At 43.6% G+C, this 17,458-nt stretch overlaps 1 protein-coding gene across 14 annotated transcripts in view; it reads right to left on the bottom strand.

Moving 5' to 3' along the window:
- The window catches only part of afdna (afadin, adherens junction formation factor a), a 98,058-nt gene extending 81,182 nt beyond the window's left edge, over positions 1-16,876 (bottom strand). For 6 of the 14 annotated variants that reach the window (XM_051409727.1, XM_051409732.1, XM_051409731.1 and 3 more), the window contains exon 1: positions 16,555-16,876. In XM_051409727.1, coding sequence (XP_051265687.1) covers positions 16,555-16,656 — 102 coding nt within the window. In that variant the 5' untranslated portion in view covers positions 16,657-16,876. The remainder of the gene's footprint in view (positions 1-16,554) is intronic. The other 8 variants (XM_051409736.1, XM_051409738.1, XM_051409737.1 and 5 more) reach the window with 3 other exon arrangements.
- Between the last annotated feature and the right edge of the window lie 582 nt (positions 16,877-17,458).

Here is a 17,458-nt window from a genome sequence, read left to right as displayed (position 1 = left end):
AACAGTCTGCAGTGGTTTACAGGGGGGAGGGGTCGGGGGGGGCTGGTTAAACACAGCACCTTGTGATCATTGCTATGGAGTTACACACAAACATGCGTGCACACACGGACGTGAGCACGAGCGTGACCTTACCAGGCGTTTCTGAAGGTCCCAACGTGCAGGGAATAGAGAAGCGCTCTTAAGAACGCAGTGTGCACACATGCACGCCCTCACACACACACACACACACTTGGGATGAGGCGTTGAATTATGCAGGTTCTTTTCTCTCTCTCTCTCTCTCTCTCTCAGCCTTGGAGTGACTTTGGTGCAAAAACAGAGGGAGGAGGAAGTAATGACAAACTATCAGACTGACCACCAGACCAAATCAGTCGAACAGTAAAACCCAGCTGATAAACTAACTGAGGCAGATATCAGGATGTCTGCAGGTCTGGAAGAAGTCTTAATAAGTCTGTCTTTTGATTACCTACTGTATATCCGAGGCCTCGACAGTAATTAACTGCTGTGTAATGTAGCCTGTAAAGCCCTATTCACACGGGACCGGTTATTATCTGGGGTCCTCTTATGATTTGCAGAGGTCGCCCGAGTGCTTTAATCCCGTGTGAATCTGCCACGTCGGTAATCTGCAAAGTCAAAATTCCACCACAAATTAGCTCAAATTCAGCGGTCGTCTGATAGCATTAGCCCCCACGTGGATGTGCATTTCAGTAAAAATGGGTTCAACGCTTTCTTTAGAAGCTTTCTTTTGAGGTTGAGTTATTTAGGCTGCAGGGAAGATTGTTAACGAGAGCATCGATAGCATATTGGGTACACATTCTGGAGAATATCATATCAAATATGTTTAAATTTTCCATAATTCTAGGAATCTCCAAAGCAAACTCAAGCTCCTAACTGTAACGGTTCGAACTTAAAAGTTCCTCAACAAGCAGACAAACTCAATCTGCTAAAGACCCTGGAAGACTTAAAGAGAGCTTGAGTTGAGAATGTATTGTTTTAATGTCAAGACTGCGCTCTAAAGCTCTAAAGATTAGGGCCATAGCTACCTATTATTGCTGTTTACGCTGGGCTGCATAAATTAATCAAAATGTTACCAGAATGTCAATATGGTCTAGATCCAAACTGTAAATGCTGCAATTCCTTTGATAAAAAAGGTAAAATGTGTGACAAACAGCATTATGATGAAGTAATGTAGTGCTGCAGAGAGGCCCTGCCCTTCAGATCTTCTCCAGATATAAGAAAACTCCAAAAAATGTCACATCATCATTTTTTCCATGAAAAGTAAAACCGTGATGCAAAAATAATCATTCACACTAACCATGAACCATCAAAATCATCATCACGCAGCCCCTATTTTTATTATGGATTAATCTGCTCTCAATTAATCATTTAGATTTTTTTAAAAATCAATAAAATGGCAAAAACAAATTGTGAAAAATAGACATTACCATATCCAAAACCCAAATATATTCAATCTGCTATCACATACGACACAGAAGAGCAGCAAACGCACACATTTCAACATCGGGAACCAGCACATTGTTAACTTTTCCTCTTTGTTTTAGTTATTATACTAAATATTTGCAGATTAATTTCCCGAGCATTGACCGATTCATCCCTGTGTTATTTGTTACACGCATAAAGAAAAGTGCTACTAAGAGCGAGGTGCAACCCCTGTGACACCAACGGGCGCTCATCCACCTCCACACGGGGGCCACTTCTGCAGACAAACAGCTGACACTCCCCCCGAATAGTAGCCACCAACCGAAGGAACCCAACACCGGGCGAGCTACCGAACGCCGCCATGGCAACCGCTTCACAGCTGGGTGTCATGTTGCCATGGCGCTGGTATGCAGGCCATGCCCAGATCTCAGGTGTCCGGTGGACGAATAAAGAAAGGAAGGGGAGCAAAATATGTCACCGCAGCAAAAAAAAAAAACGGGGTCAGAGTGTAACGAATAAGGTGGGTTGGTCATAAATAGGTTGTTTGGACAAAAGTAAGTCAGTAATTATTCGGGATATATATACGCACTACTACTGGAAGACAATTCAAACAAAGCAAAGTAAGCCTGGCAGACTGCAATGTCACTCCTTCCCCTTCCTTCCTCTCTCTCCTAGCTGACCTGAATCCTACAACCCTGGTGATGAAAATTGGATCTGAATGAGGATCTGAGAGCCTCAGAACAGGGACTGGGCTCCGTTATCACACCCTCACTACTTCATTGATGGGTTTTTTTTTTTTTTTTCTTTGAACCGTTTCCTCTTTGTCCCGAGACAATCAGTAATGCAGAGGTGTCCCCGTATGCCCCTGCTGCTGCTACAGGCCTTTTGTTATAGAGAAAATATACATTATGACACGGTTTAGAGCAGCAAAGTAACAAACACTGAATTAGTTCACCTTGAGCAATTGTGCTATTTAACCAACAATTCAAACACCACACATTCAGTCTCTTACGCAGAAGAAATCTGTCAATAATCGATCATTTTTTGTGTCTGAAATATCAGAAAATAGTCGTTTTGTGACATTTCTGTACACAGAGTGCAGTGTCTGCAGTTTGATCGTCTTCAAACTGCTCGTTTTGTTCAACCAAAAGTCCAAAAACCTCAAAGATATTCAATTCACAATGATATAAAAACAGACAATCTGCAAAACGTTCACATTTGATCAGACGGAAGCAGCAAACTGTTTGGCATTTTTGCTCGATAGATGAAACAGTTGGCGGTTCCTGTCAACTGACTAACTGTTTCAGGCCTCAGCGTCTGTGTGGGCAGGAGTTCTGCACAGATCAACTGTTGCCTGCATGTCACTGGACCTAGAAACTTTTCTAACAACTTTTGTACTGTGATGTGTCCAACGTTACAAATCCTGCATTTTTGGATCTCCACAAAAAAATGCTTGACGTGTCCCCAAAGCATTTATAGGATGTTTTACGGGGTCTGAAAAACTTATTTGATTTGTTTCATGAACTTGAAATGATGGCTGAGCTTCTACAACACACCAAAAAGGACGATTTATTGGCCGTAAAAACCTGTCATCATAACTTCTGGGGGCAGATTTCTAACTGGCATTCGAGAAAGGCCTTGAAAAGTCTTGATGAAAGTTGCAGATATCCTGAAACTGATGCAACCGGTGCCACAAGTATCCAAATGAGCAGATGACATCATCCGGCCTTCACCAAAAACCCCCAGTTCAAAAGCAGGAGGAGCACTGGTCTCAGCTTTATTTCCACATGTGCAGGATTTACTGCACCAGGGCATTCCTGCAGTCCGTCGCAGAAATAAAGTTTCAAATACTTTCCGCTGGTTGGTTAAATTGCCTGGTATCAACAGCACTGTGTGGTGAACTCTGCCACTTACAACCCTGATGGATAATGTACTGCATTTGCATCAGGCACTGCCTCCTTAGACAAACAACTGACCAGGAACAGTAGCTTGGACTGCAGGCCTCTCCCCTTCTACACATACACAAAACACTCACATAAATAACATCCAGGGACAACTGACAGACCTGCTGGCCCTCGCAGTGCATATCAACGCAAAACACACACACCGAGAAACCAGTTACAGACACGTTATTTCTTTTTCTTTCTCTTCCCTGAGACAGATTTACAACCAGAAACCCTGAACTCCCAGGTACACACGCACACACACAGTCTGGGCTTTGCGTCAGTGATGTCAGCCCCACTCACACATCACCGCTGCACCGCTGCGTGTGTGTTTGCGAGTGTAAATGTGCGAGTGTCTCTGTGTGTGTGTGTCGAAGCCATTCTTATGAAACGGGGTTGGACAGCTAAGATCAACAAATATGAGCGGGTGGAGCAGTGCGTAGGGAAGTTCCCCCGGTCCCACTGAGGTCAGCCACACAGTATTATTGTGGTTGTTTTTTGGTTCAAATTCTTCACCAGGCGTTCGCAGGCGGGTGGGGCTGAGCTGAGACGGGGCGAGGACAGGGTGCAGCTCCATTGGGGGGGGGGGGGGGGGGGTAGCTTCTAACAACCTGCAGATGAGAGGAGTGGAGTCCGGACAAACACACAGGCCTCTTTGATAGAGTTGGTATGTAACTTAAGGCTGCAGCACCTGCTTGTGATCACTGGCTGCTCATCTCTCGCTGAGTGGTGTCTCAGAAATATGTTGAAGCCCATTTTGCTGCCGATCAGTAAATCAAAAGTCAGGATTATCTGCTCACTAGGGTGCTACTGAGTCAGCTGTGCACCCATGGTGTATTTGTACTGCTCTGGCCAGGCTGTGCTTTCATTTAACCAGAAGGATTTACACTCATATTGGGGAGAGTGATATCAGACGACGCTTACTTTTAACATGCACTTCATATAAGACAGTAAACCTTAAGTGCTTGCTTGGAAACATGCCACGATAGTTAAACACTAGCTTGTAAGTTAAAAGGAGCATTGGTTGATTTTTGTGGCCACTTGGGGACATCAGAACAACCTGTTTACTCATCCAGCAAACACAGAGCAACATCAAAATTCACTAGAGTCGTGTTTCCACCCACTATGTCCAATATTCACTCTCCTTTCCACTCTGTTTTGGTCCGTTTCCTGGCTCTCTAGCTGCTAAATGCTGCGCTACCAGCTAATTGCTAACTTTATCTGTCTGCTATTTGGTGCTGCACGTGTAGCGTACGGTGGGTTTATCAGAGCTGCTGCAGCTGAAAGCTACACAATGAGACTGAACCACAACAGCAAAGTTGCACCTTTAACCCAAACAGATGAGCTGACAGAAATTAAAACACCCTGTAGAGCTGAGGGGGAACACCAGAGTTTGCTGATAATCCTCTGACGGTTGCACAGTGATGACACTATGAGCCACCTCTCTCAGGAGCTAACGGATGCATGCAGTATATGTTATCTGAAGTTTTCACATATATTTCTCAAACCCTGCTGGTGTGCATTTATTTCATGAGCCAAAAAACAAAACAAAATGTTGATTTTCAAATCAATGCTGCATTTGTATAGCGCCAAATCATAACAGATGTTACCCCAGGACACTTTTCAAATGAATTACTTTTGTTTTCTTCCTAATAAATCATGTAAAAGTGAAGTCCAGCAAAGTCCAGCAGAGACCATCTGTACCTCTGCTGTCATGGATTTGGTATGCTGATACTTTTCACAGATCAACACCACCAAACCACCAAACATTTCAACACACAGACACAGTGCCAAACATTTTGTGGTCCCTCAAATTGTGCAATATCACTTGTGTGCTGTCGTAGCAGTGTGTGTGTGTGTGTGTGTGTGTGTTGTTTTGTGTGTTGTGTGTGTGTGTGTGTGTGTGTGTGTGTGTGTGTGTGTGGAGGGATTGCTATGCTGGTAATTAAGCTTAACCAATCAAATAAATATCACACCCTATGGCAGTGTATCCAGCCAGATATCACAACGACACCAATGATATAAAATATTTGTCTACCGTTACTTGTTCCTACTGTCTCCAAAAAGACAAGAACAGACGCATTGACTTTTTACTTTCAGTCAAACGTGAGTATGTTGACATAAATGTGCTGTAGCTAGCAATTCAGAAGGTTTATACAACATTTCCCAGGTCTTCTATGACGGATTCTTCTTGTGTGAATGTTTACAACTGACACTTTATATAACACTTTCTTGTAATAAACTTAATTGACACAATATGCAAATGAACCCAGAAAAGCATGTACACATCAAAGTTGTTTTTAATGGCTTTTTTTATGTGGATTTTTATCGCAGCCCTACTTCCACCTCCCTCTCACCGCACATAAACTGCCAACACGTGGCAAACAATAGGTTTTACTCCCAGTAATGATAAAGACACGTCCCTCCTTGTTTTCCCCTCCTTGTGGGCCACGACTTAGACATTGATCTGCTTGCAAAGCACCATGGGAGCTGGTAGCGAGCGGTGCTGAACACTCCTAGCCATTGGTCCCCTTGATTGCCGTCTGATCCTGTGAGGTCAACGGGGGGTTACCTCCCGTGTGATTGGCCCGCAGGGAGCCAGGCGGAGCTCTGACTGACAGGTAGGAGAGCGTATCAGCTGCCAGAGAGGGCAACGCAAACCAATGGGGGCCTGGAGGAGAGGAAAAAAAAGGGGGGGCAAGGCGGGGAGGAGGTGAGCCAGGCCTCTGAGGGATTAACATGGTCTGACAGGCTGGCTGGGACAAACACACACACATACATCACACACACACACACACACACACACACACACAGCTTTTAGGGCGGGCTGCTCTGCTGAGCACACACAATACTCTGCTTGTTTTAGAACAAGAGGAAAGAGAGAAAAGATAGATAAGAGAGAGAGGCCAAATCACAGAGAAGGAATGTGTGTTTGACGGAGGGAGAGAGAGCAAAGAGACAGCGAGATTATGAACCACAGGTGCTTCCCAACTAATGTGCTTCCAGGGAGAGAGGCAAACTCCCGCAGTGGCCTTAATGTCATTTCCATGACTCTTCCATGACTTTCCCTCCCAGTTGTCCTTCTTTTCCAAAAAATGTCTGGACTCCACCCCAAGTTTCACTGAAAGCCGTCTACTGCGAGACGTATTTGACAGTAGCTGCACTAAATACATGTACCGCAGTTTGTAAAATCCCCCCCGACATCGCCCAGTTTCCACAGAGAAACCTATCAAGTTACCTTCTCCGTCTGGAATTCACTCGCTCAAAACTTCATCGGCATTCCAGGAATTCCTCCACCAGTAGGAACCCTGAAAACTATGACATATTACCCAGTTGGATCCTCACAAACTCCTCAAACACACCCACACACACACACAGAAAGAGAGAGACAGAGACAGAGAGAGAGAGAGAGAGCCATGCTGATGTGTTATTCTGGACTGCTTAGGGAGGCTTCTTTAAGGAGCACTTTACATATATTGATCCGATTGTCGGCGGCCCCATCTTGGAAAATTAACTGCCTGCAGCCAAAGTAAAGCACGGTTTCTGCGAGATTGACCAAGTTTAATTTAAGGTTTTAAAAGAACCTGTAAGTTAAAGAATGAATCAATTATCTAATCAATTTTTGCAACCTAAGCAAATCTAAATAAAAAAGGCGTAACCAGGATGAGTTATGGGATGTTTTAAAAGCCGTAAACAGAGATTATTTTACTGGAAGACCATTTTAAAAGGTTCTTCGGGAACCCTTTACGTTTGTGTTTGGGATATAACTCAGTTGCTGTTTTGCATTAGCTGGCTAAATCTTGTGCTGTTGTTTTCTCTCTGATCTTCTGTATCTAAATACTTAGTTACTACGGTAGCTAATGTTGGGCTTGATGGCACATGCTGGAAAATGAAAACTACCTGCAATTAGTTATATTTACCTCATAATAGTCAGCTCTTGCAGCTACCGCTACAAACAAAAACAGGCGTCTGGAAGCAGAGGCTTCAGTAGAGACACTTATACACCTAATGCCGCACGTAGGAATCACTGTGCTTTATCTTATAACTTTTAAACAGCTTTATCAAAAAGTCAAATCATGGAAGATATTGGGAACATTTCCCTGAGATATTCACATATTTTGTGCAGATGTTATCCCACTTGCTGACCTTTCCATCCACTCGTTGATTTTTGTCTTTAGTAATGAGCACATCTCGATAAAGACTGTTTCACTCATAACCCACATACAGCCCTCACTCTACAGGAGAGGGGGGGGGGGGGCTGACTTCCTAACAAGCTGAAAATAAACAGTGGTGATAAATATCCAGGCTGTCCAGTGTGACCCCCCATCCTTCTTTTTAACAGGCAGCAGCCAATCGAGCGAGGCCAGTCTCATTGATTACAGCTGGTACAGTGAGCGATGTGGCTGGACTGAGATTAGATAACTGAACTGGAGAGTTCACACCCAACAGCAAGAAACACAAAAGTGGAATTTAAGGACATAAAAGGCCAGCACCGCCCCACATCCATGCTGTCAAACTGGGAGGAAACTGTCAGAATAAAGCGCACTACAGCACTAGTCCAGGCTGAGTGAATGTGACAACTTTGCAAGGGGTGAAATTACACTCAACTTAATGTTTAAACCACAAAACACCCAACCAGTGAGAGACAACACAGCTTCTTTCTAAAAAAGAGCTGAACTGAATATGACTGAGCAACGGTTGGCTGATGGAAATGAGCTGCAAGGTTACTCATCCAATCACCGACTGTCCGTCTGTCTGCGTATTTATGTGTGTATTCGTGTGTGTGTGTGTGTAAGAGATGGGCCATAACTCTGCTGGACAGCCTATAAGACTTGTGGTCGTGATCTTTTGCCCCTGCTTCCTAATGAACCGCTGTGGGGGGGGGTGGCGATTACTCACACACACGTAGACGGCACGGTTCGGCCATGAAATGTGACACACACATACACATTTACAGCCTCGACTGGTTGTGCTGATAGGCAGACTACTTGGCAGACGCGTGCGGCAGCGGGGACGACACAGGTGGACTCTCAGACACATGCAGAGCTCGAATTATCTCAGACCTACAGGGTGTTAAGCGGAGTAAAGGAAGGCAGGAAGTGCAGATGAGCTACTGGAGCTGGTGAGGAACACTAAGACTGTAGCATCAGGTCGAATTAAGAGAGAATACATTTTTAAAATTGCAGCTAGGATTAAAAACCTAGACCAAATTAACACTAAAATGAACTAAATAAACACCAGTCGTATGCTCTCGAGAGCACTGAGCTGATTATTTCCACCCTGGAGTTAAGAATAATGGCAGTATGAAAGAGGGAAATGTTAACTGAAACTGGAAAACGTCATATCACTGCTACTGTGTGTGTGTTTACACTTCTCCAGAGAGCTGATAAGGCTCCTTTCTATCAGCATCCCACAAAGCCTTCATCCATTTTCACACAGTTATTCTGATTACATATATTAGTCAGTCCAGAGCCTCTGTTCCATCCAACCAGGAAACATGTAGCATAAAAGGAAAAAAAGCAAAGCAGCATGACGGGACTAATCGTGCTGTTTGTGGTCTCTCCACAAAGCCACATTTTTAGACCCACTTTGCACTTATTCACGGATAGCACCTCGGGACACGGTTTGATGTAGAAAAAGGTGTAAATGCATCTGTCTGTGAAAAGAGTCACACGTCATCTCTATTCCTCCCCAGTGGAACTACATCAGTAAGGACTCCTAGGGTCTGTCACTGTGATGAAACGAAGCTAAAGCGACACTGAAATTACCCATAGTTCGCAAAGCCAGCTCCGGCCATTTCAACACAAACAACAATACAGATCCCTGATCAGTTCGAGCTGAATGATGTGTGGGTGAGGGAGCATTGATCTGTACGGGTGAGGGAGTGACGTGTGTAAAAGCCTGTGACGACAATAAAGGTTTTTTTTTTTTTGCCTGCAGTCCATAAATGTCATTCATGTGTTAGTGTTCACGAACTGTTACTGTTGTGACTAAAATGCTAAAGGCGCAGACGTTCTTCTGTGGTCTTTGTGGCCAAAAATACCACAGAACTTCTGGTGCATTACCACCACCAGGGTCCAAAATTAAGCGCCGAAAGCGGGTAGATTATCCATTTGGCGAGTAATGTGGCAGAAGAAGCCTATCCGCCGCAGTGGCAGGCGAATGTTTGTACCACATATGTACAATTTACTGGCGTGCTGCTCTGTCCTGTTGTCTGTGTCGGAGTTTGACAGACGCAGAAAGCAAAAAACCAAGAGGGACTGCAATCAGATGCAAACGCTGACATGCGGCAGTGGAGTACAAATGAAAGTGTCTCAATTGCATGTGGTTTTTTCATGTGGATACAAGACACTTGAAAAGACAAGTGTAAATGTGGCCGTAGCTTTAGCGGGATGCCTCCAACATACCTATAGAATTACAGCATCTGAAGAAGTGCAACACCTTGACGAAGATGCATAATTTAGCCTTTAGCTGACACAGTCAACCCACCCACGTGCGACACCGAGTGCAGCAAAATGAGTCCTGTTCAGGTCCAGAGCTGCAGCCCAATAAATCCAATTATGATGCGAACAGACCTGCCTTAAAAATACCTTCAATCATAACTGTCATCACTACTGCAAACCACAAATTATCACACACACACTTCTTTTACAAGCCTTGTCAACTATCAACTATTTGTGTGTGTCTGTGTGTGTGTGTGTGTGTGTGTGTGTGTGTGTTCTCTTTTTGCAGAGCTCCTGTAGTCTATGCTCATCACAGCGACAGCGTTACCATGGTGACGCAGCCAGCTAGTGGTGACATGACATGATATGAGAGAGAGAGAGAGAGAGAGAGAGAGAGAAGAGAGAGAGGGGAGGGGGGGGGGGGGGGGAGGGCACGGCCGATGAAGACACAGACGGACAATGCAAACAGAGATAAATGCACAGAGCGGTCAGTGTGTGTGTGTGTGTGTGTGTGTGTGTGTGTGTGTGTGTGTGTGTGTCCTCGCCAGTATTGTAGTTGTGGCTGAGGCCAGCAGATCTGTTAACCAGGCCTCCGCTGTGCTGCTGCCAGACACGCCGCTACTATCGCCAGCTGCTGCTGAAAACAGGTACACAACCAGGCCGACACTGACCTTTCAGTCAAAGTCAGCCAGTCAACAATCTCTTCTTTTTTTTTTTTTTTTTACCCCCTCAGTGTTGACAGCAGTGTGTTATTTCTTCTTTCTGTGCACTATTTCTTTTCATTGAGCATTTTTGACCTTCCAAGGAGCAAAATATATCCAGGGAAATACATCTGAACGTCACTTAACTGCACGAATGTGGTTGACTTTCTGTCTGAAGTAAAAAAAAAAAAAAAACATAGGGGTGAGTGATATGAAGTTAAGCTTACAGCTGAAACAAATAGTCAATTAACTGATAAGTTGTCAGAAAATTCTGTCATTTTTCAAGCAAAACTTCCAAACATTTGATGGTTTCCAGCCTCTAGCCAGACGAGGAAGTTGTGATGGGTAATTCTCCCCTTTTCCTGGCGTGTAGTAGACCAAACAATCCATTAAATTAGAGGAAATTACCGGCAGATTCATTGATAAGGAAAATACTCAGTAGCTGTAGGCCTTAGTATATATCTCTACTGTCAAAGATTTTATATCTATACTGAGGTAACCATCTCCTTACCTTTATAGGCAATGTTAAAATCAATATTTAGCTTGGCATTAAATCAATATCTGACTTTTATATTGCTTCTGCATCAATGTGATTTGCCAAGTATTTAATTTTCTGAATCAGACAAAACCTTATATTGCAAACTGTCAATATATATTCCTAAAATGTTATAATATAATGCTCTATAAAATTATATATAGTGATACAGAAAACAACATTAGCTACTGCACACTGTCAACCATGATGAAGCTACATTCAAATTCTAATGTGCAATGTCAATAAAAAGCAGAAAATATATAATCAATAATGTCACTAAATATCTACAAACATGAGAGGGGCTGCTGCACCAGAAACAGTCTCAGTATATGAACAATAATATTTGTTCCACTGGTGAAAAGTGTGATTCTGGAAGCTTACACTGGAAATAGCTGGTCAAATAAAAAGAAAAATCTGATCACGCATCAGTCTGAAAACAAACCCCAGTCATTCCACCTTAGACACACACAGGAAACCCACAATCTCCACACAACACACACTTCCTGTGGGCTTCCTGCTTCCTGCACAGTAGAGTAAAAGGAGGGAGTGGCCGCCGATGTCACCGCGAGTCTGCTTCCAGGCTGCGTTCACGTCCCGTAGGAAAGAAGGTGGATACGAGCTTCCTGCTAGTAAATAGGTCAAATTCAGCCACTGGGTGAGGATACTGTCCGATGTCATCCTGTGACAAAGGTTATCGCTGTGTTTTTAAGTTTAGTGGTTGAGCATCATGACTAGAGGGAAAAGGAGGAAACCTGCAAACTTGCACAGAGGATTTCTAGCATTAAATTAGTTTAATTTTCTGCCAGAAAAAGTAACAATCAGGTCAAAAAACCAACAGGTAAAGTTTCAATTAAACTGTGAGGAAACCATTGACCTTCAGTCTCTGCAGATGTTACAGACCAGCCCTGTTCCTCAGGCTTTCCACCTCTCTGGGCCACAGTTAAGATGCCAAACTGGAAATGTGAGAGTGCAATCCACACACTGTCATCAGTGCAATACATAATGAAGCTGAGGAACATATTGAGAGCTATATTAAGACGTGCCGATTGTATTTTTAAACCGGAACAGTTTTCCACCTTATTAAAATTCGGCTGCTGAAAAACTACATTCCTGAATCTCTACTGAGCCTTTCCAGTGTAGGGATGGTCCGTTAAACTAAGGCCAAAGACACTCCCACACACACCTACTCACCCTGTTGTGTGGTACAGTCGTGTGCACGGAGGTTAAAAAAGCGGTAACACTCAAATGCGACATGTAGTAACAGGCTGACTTTCACATTTATAGCCATGTCATCTGCAGGTGTCAGAGAGGCATTCAAGACAATTTCAACAACCAGAAAAACCAGACCACAAAACAACAGGAACCAGCTCCTCGTCCGACCATCAAAAAGATGCAAATCTATAAATAAACAACGTGCAAGTTCAGGAAATATATGAGGACAGTGTATATTTAAAGACAAGATGTTTGGGTCTGTTCAGCTGAGCAGACTTGATAAAAAAGAAAATATCTTTTCGACCTCGTTCTGTGTTCCAAGTCTGGAAGTTAACTGTGGCCAACTGGAAGTGAAACCATGTAACAGGAGGTAATACTTGCTTTAATTTCCAGCTCTGCTGCAACTTAAAAGCCCCATAAAGTCTATTTAAAGCATTTATACTTTTAAAAGTCACTTTTTCTGTTTTAAGCTCCTGCAGACATCGGGCTATGGGATCCTCGGAGTAATGGTAGGGATGCACGATTAGGGCTGCAACTAATGGTTATTTCTTTATCAATTAATCACTTTCTTGATTAATCGATTAGTTTGTTTGGCCCATGAAATGTGGAAACTGGGAAAAAAAGTTTCCCAAAGTCTACATCCTCAAATATCTTGTTTTGTCCGCAACCCAAAGATATTCAGTTAACTGCCAGAGAGGACTAAAAGAAAATATTCACATTAGAGAGAAGCTGAAATCAAAAGCCGGCAGAGATTGAGAGGTCAGAGTTCAGTGGAGTTATTTGGCGGTGAAGAAGACCTCGTTCCACGGAGAGTCAACCAAGAACTGGACGGCCAAAAAAGCTGCTTTGGGAAGAAGTGAAAACAACCCTTAAGGCTGGCCCTCAGGACAACTGCAGGAGCTTTAAAACTGTCTCACCTGCATCACGCAACTTAAAATAAAAAAGGTACAGTTCAACAGATTTGACTCCTGCCTGACCTCAAACCTTTTTCAAACCTAAGAGATGTAGCCAGGTTTTACATGATTCAGCACTCATCCTAGGGAACATCACATTTAACGACAACTAAAAAAAAAAAATGCCCCAGTCGGCAGAAAATGTTAATATAATATACATCAGACCTGCATGATTAATGACTACGTTACAGGGAGTTACTGGCTTAAAGAGCCCTACCTGCTAATTACGACACCGTCAGAGCCACTTCCGTACGCCTAATTGTATCGCTGGGTACATCCTGCCTGTGTGCACAGTGGGTGAATGCTTAAAGTACAATTGTTAGGAGATATGAATCATCTACTGTCCATTGTTTATCTCGCACTGTGTTCCTAATGTGTGTCGGTATGCACTGTTAATGTTTTAGATATGTGCCCTAGACACTTTTTGTTTATGGCTTTGTTCAAACTCTCGCTACCTGTGTACCAGAACTTATAAATAAAACCAACAAACTCACACACACAGGGTTGGGTGTCGAAAAAAAAAACAAGATTTCCTTCAGAGACTCGCTTTTGAATTCTGCCCCATCGGTTCCCCGAAACGTCGCCTTTGGATCTGCTGCGCAGTTATATTCAGGACAATCTTGACAACAACTCTTCCATTATGCACAGCTTTTCCGAGCACAAGAAAATGCTGGATAACAGCTGTCAACATTCAAAGTCTTATACACATGAAACCTTGTGTTTTTGGGGAAGGATTCCTGCGGATGCTGCAGACTCACGATCCAAAAAAAAAAAAAAAAAAAAAAGAAGCTTCTCTTCGAACAGGACCGAGAGCTTCCTTTTTTTAAATGATTATGAATGAGAATGGTCTGACCTGGATGAGGGAATTAAATGCTGATTCTGTGTGTGGTCACAACTAATTAGAAACACATGTGTCTTTAAGCTGAACGCTGCCCATCCCCACCCTACCACCACAACCTAAACAGACATTTAAAATGACCTAATCTCTGCCTAATAACATTTTCTGCTCTTGTATTTTGACGAGTGTGAACAAAAAGACAAATACAAAAGTGATGCAAAGTAAACTTTCCCACAACCTTTTTATCCAAATAAACTGGATAAACTGGTGTTATTGCATCTGAATTCCAGTTCATCTATCGTGCCGCATCTTTCAAGCCGAGTGTTAACTGAATTCTCTTAAAAAAAAAAAATCTCTGCCTACTGCCTCTGAGTCCCCCACGTGACACAAGTACCTGTTATGTTATAATGAGGCCCACCACCATAAGTCCCACAGCAGGACTCATTCAGTTTGTGGTTGCGAGATTAAAAAGTTTGAGAACCTTTGCTCCAGACTAATCAGCCATCCACGGCTAATCTAATCACACGAATGATCTCACCGCTCTCAGTGGCAGTTTGCTCAGAAATTAAACAGTCGTTTATGCTGATTGTGTGTGGTAATTCAAATCTAAAAAAAAATAATAATAATCAGCGTCAATCACACGTCATACTGTAAAGTTTTACTACAAAACGAAGCATATTTCATACACAGCTACACTCAGGAGCAGTCCCAGACAGTGTGAAGGACACTTGTGCAGCTTTGGGGGGGGGTGCTCTACCAGCTGACATATGGGGAGGGTGTGGCGTGGCAAAGGAAGGCCCATGCATCTGCTTACATTTAAATCATGTTAGACTGGACTAAACTCTGTCTTCACTGCTGCAATGCTTCTTGTACAGTGAGAGAATTACAGCCTGGGGAACTTCGGGGGCTGGGTTAATCATTCCTCGCGGACTGGAAAGGGGTTGTAGTGTGCGAGTACACAAACCTCCAGGCTGGCCAGCTCCAATCCCGATAAATTAAATCGGCTCAAGAAGAGGAGAGGGGACCCTGTCCCCCCCCCCGCCCTTACACCCTTTATCCAAGGAGAGGTGGTGGAGGGGGGGGGGTGGGCTGCCCGCCTAAAAGCAGAAGACACTGCAGCTGACGTAATCACAGTCATAGCTATAAATCAAAACTAATTAGCCATGAGATGCACCAGTAAGTGGGTAAGGTTAGACACTGACTGACTGCTGAAGGACTAGAAAACATCACCCAGCCCTTGTTGTCCTCTGGAAGCTCGCTGGCTGGCTGATGCCTGCAGGGAGGAGTTCCCTACCCGGGCCATGTTGTTAGTAAACAACCACAACCTGAGTCCAGACGGGTGATTTAATTACAGCACAGCTCCTCAGTATGTTGCAGGGTCAAATTATTGCTGGTCAAACAAGCAGCCTCGCGTCAAAGCTATCTTAATGCCCAGACAATGCAGGGCTACAAGGGGGGACATGGGACTGTGTGTTGCCCCGACAGGAGACGCTGTGGTGGGGCTGATAGTATCCGTGCCTTCAGCTACCCTACCTGGGTGTTAGCATTTACACCCAGCTTGTTGCTAATACTTTAAGCTTTTATCTATTTGCCCTGCGTATCAAACAACCTCACCGTGCTACTGGGTTTGTCAGCCATTGCAGGCACTGCTGCAAGCCCGCTGCACGGCCAGTACACACACACACACACACAGTGGACGTATTACAACTTTATCATTTTATTTGTGATTAATTAGGTTAATTAGGTTAATTAGGCTTGCCGGTTTTCTTCTAGTTGAAACACAATGAACAGGGTTTGCTCTACAGGTAATGTGCTTGCTAACTAGCTAGCTAGCGCCGATACGTGCCGCCGTTCCCTCTTGTATTGGGAGACAACACGCCAAACTCCATTCAAAAATCTGGCAATTTAGTGCTGCCTCTCCTACCGCACGTAGACTTATCAGAGAATACACCTCAAGATATTGAATAAAAGCACTGATATTTAGCTTAAATTCGGCACGCTTATTATACACAAAACCTAAACTGGTTCTGTAAACTGTGCACTTTGAGTTATTCCTTCTATAGAGCTAGCTACTTCCCAAACATACAGTTGTGGGCGGTAGCTAGTAGCTGACTAACGTTACGTTTGTTTCTAAAATAACTAATTTTATCCAAACATGCTGCTGATCTGTAGAGAAACGTTTAATTTTAACTCAGCAGCCACGAAAGCTCAAATATTTATTCAACATAAAGGGGCCTTTTTGTGTTGTATTAACGAGTGTAGTAAAATAGCCAGATTTTTCAATGGAGTTTGGCATTCATTCCCTTCCATGCACGTACAAGGAGGGGGACTCAACCACCGAGTAAAACCACGCTGCCCACAACAGCTTTCAACATTTCCCAACCAAAGTGTCACCTCCCCCCCCCCCCACCTCCCATTCAACCAGCCAGCAGAGAGGCGGGCCTGCGGGTCCGCGGCCTCTCCTAGCCGCTGCTGCCGGGGTGGTCTCCTACCTCTGTGGGCCGGCTGATCTCGAACAGGTCGAGCCGGTTGGCGTTCCAGTGGTTGATGATGTCGGCCAGTTTCCTCCTCTCCTCCTCCCTGCTCCCCGACATGGTGGACAGTCTCTTCTGGCCCCTCTCCGTCCGTCGGTACTGTCGGAATTTTTAAAAATAAATAAATAAAAAAAACTTCCCGGTAACGTTAGTCCACAAGGAGGAGAAAAGGTTCAGTACTTCGTGTGGTCTCTCTCTCCGTGCTGCTCACCGACCGACCGACCAACCGACCTGCTGTCTGATCTGTTTCTGCTTCGCGTTCCCGGTGAGCCTGTGCGCGCTCCCGAGGCACTCTTGTTGGATGGATGGATGCACGTGCACGCGCTCAACTGTTAACCGTTTGAGGTCCAGTTGAACGTGAGTCGTGACGTCGCTCTCGTTAAAGTGCCCACGGTGGGATTACGTCAACGTTAACTTTTATTTAATTAATTGATTTAAATACGGAGGTAAATCCCCACACTTTATCAATGCCTTTGATTTATTGATTTGTTTGCGCATTCAAAAAAATATACATTAATATAAATGTAAATAAATAAATAATACACTTTATTTATACAGCACTTTTCAGAATAAAAGTCCCTTACATGACCATGATTAAACATATTTCAGGAGGCACTAATAGGCCTAACATAATTAAAATCATATAGAAGTGAGGTAATAATTCCCATAATATATACAAACACACTTTTATATAGTTTTACTGAGACGAATGAACAAAAGCTTAACCAGGAGAAAAAAGAATAACATTAAAAATAAAAATAAGGCATAGAATGACTGCTACAAAATAGAATAAAAAGATGACGTTAATATATATAAATTATTCCTTATTCTAGTTGTCCAACAGTCAACACTGTTATCAGGA

Source organism: Dicentrarchus labrax, unplaced genomic scaffold (genome assembly GCF_905237075.1).
Source record: "Dicentrarchus labrax unplaced genomic scaffold, dlabrax2021, whole genome shotgun sequence".
NCBI classification, from domain to species: Eukaryota; Metazoa; Chordata; class Actinopteri; family Moronidae; genus Dicentrarchus; species Dicentrarchus labrax.
Note: the sequence above shows the minus strand (reverse complement) of the source record. Positions and strands in the feature narration are given on the sequence as shown.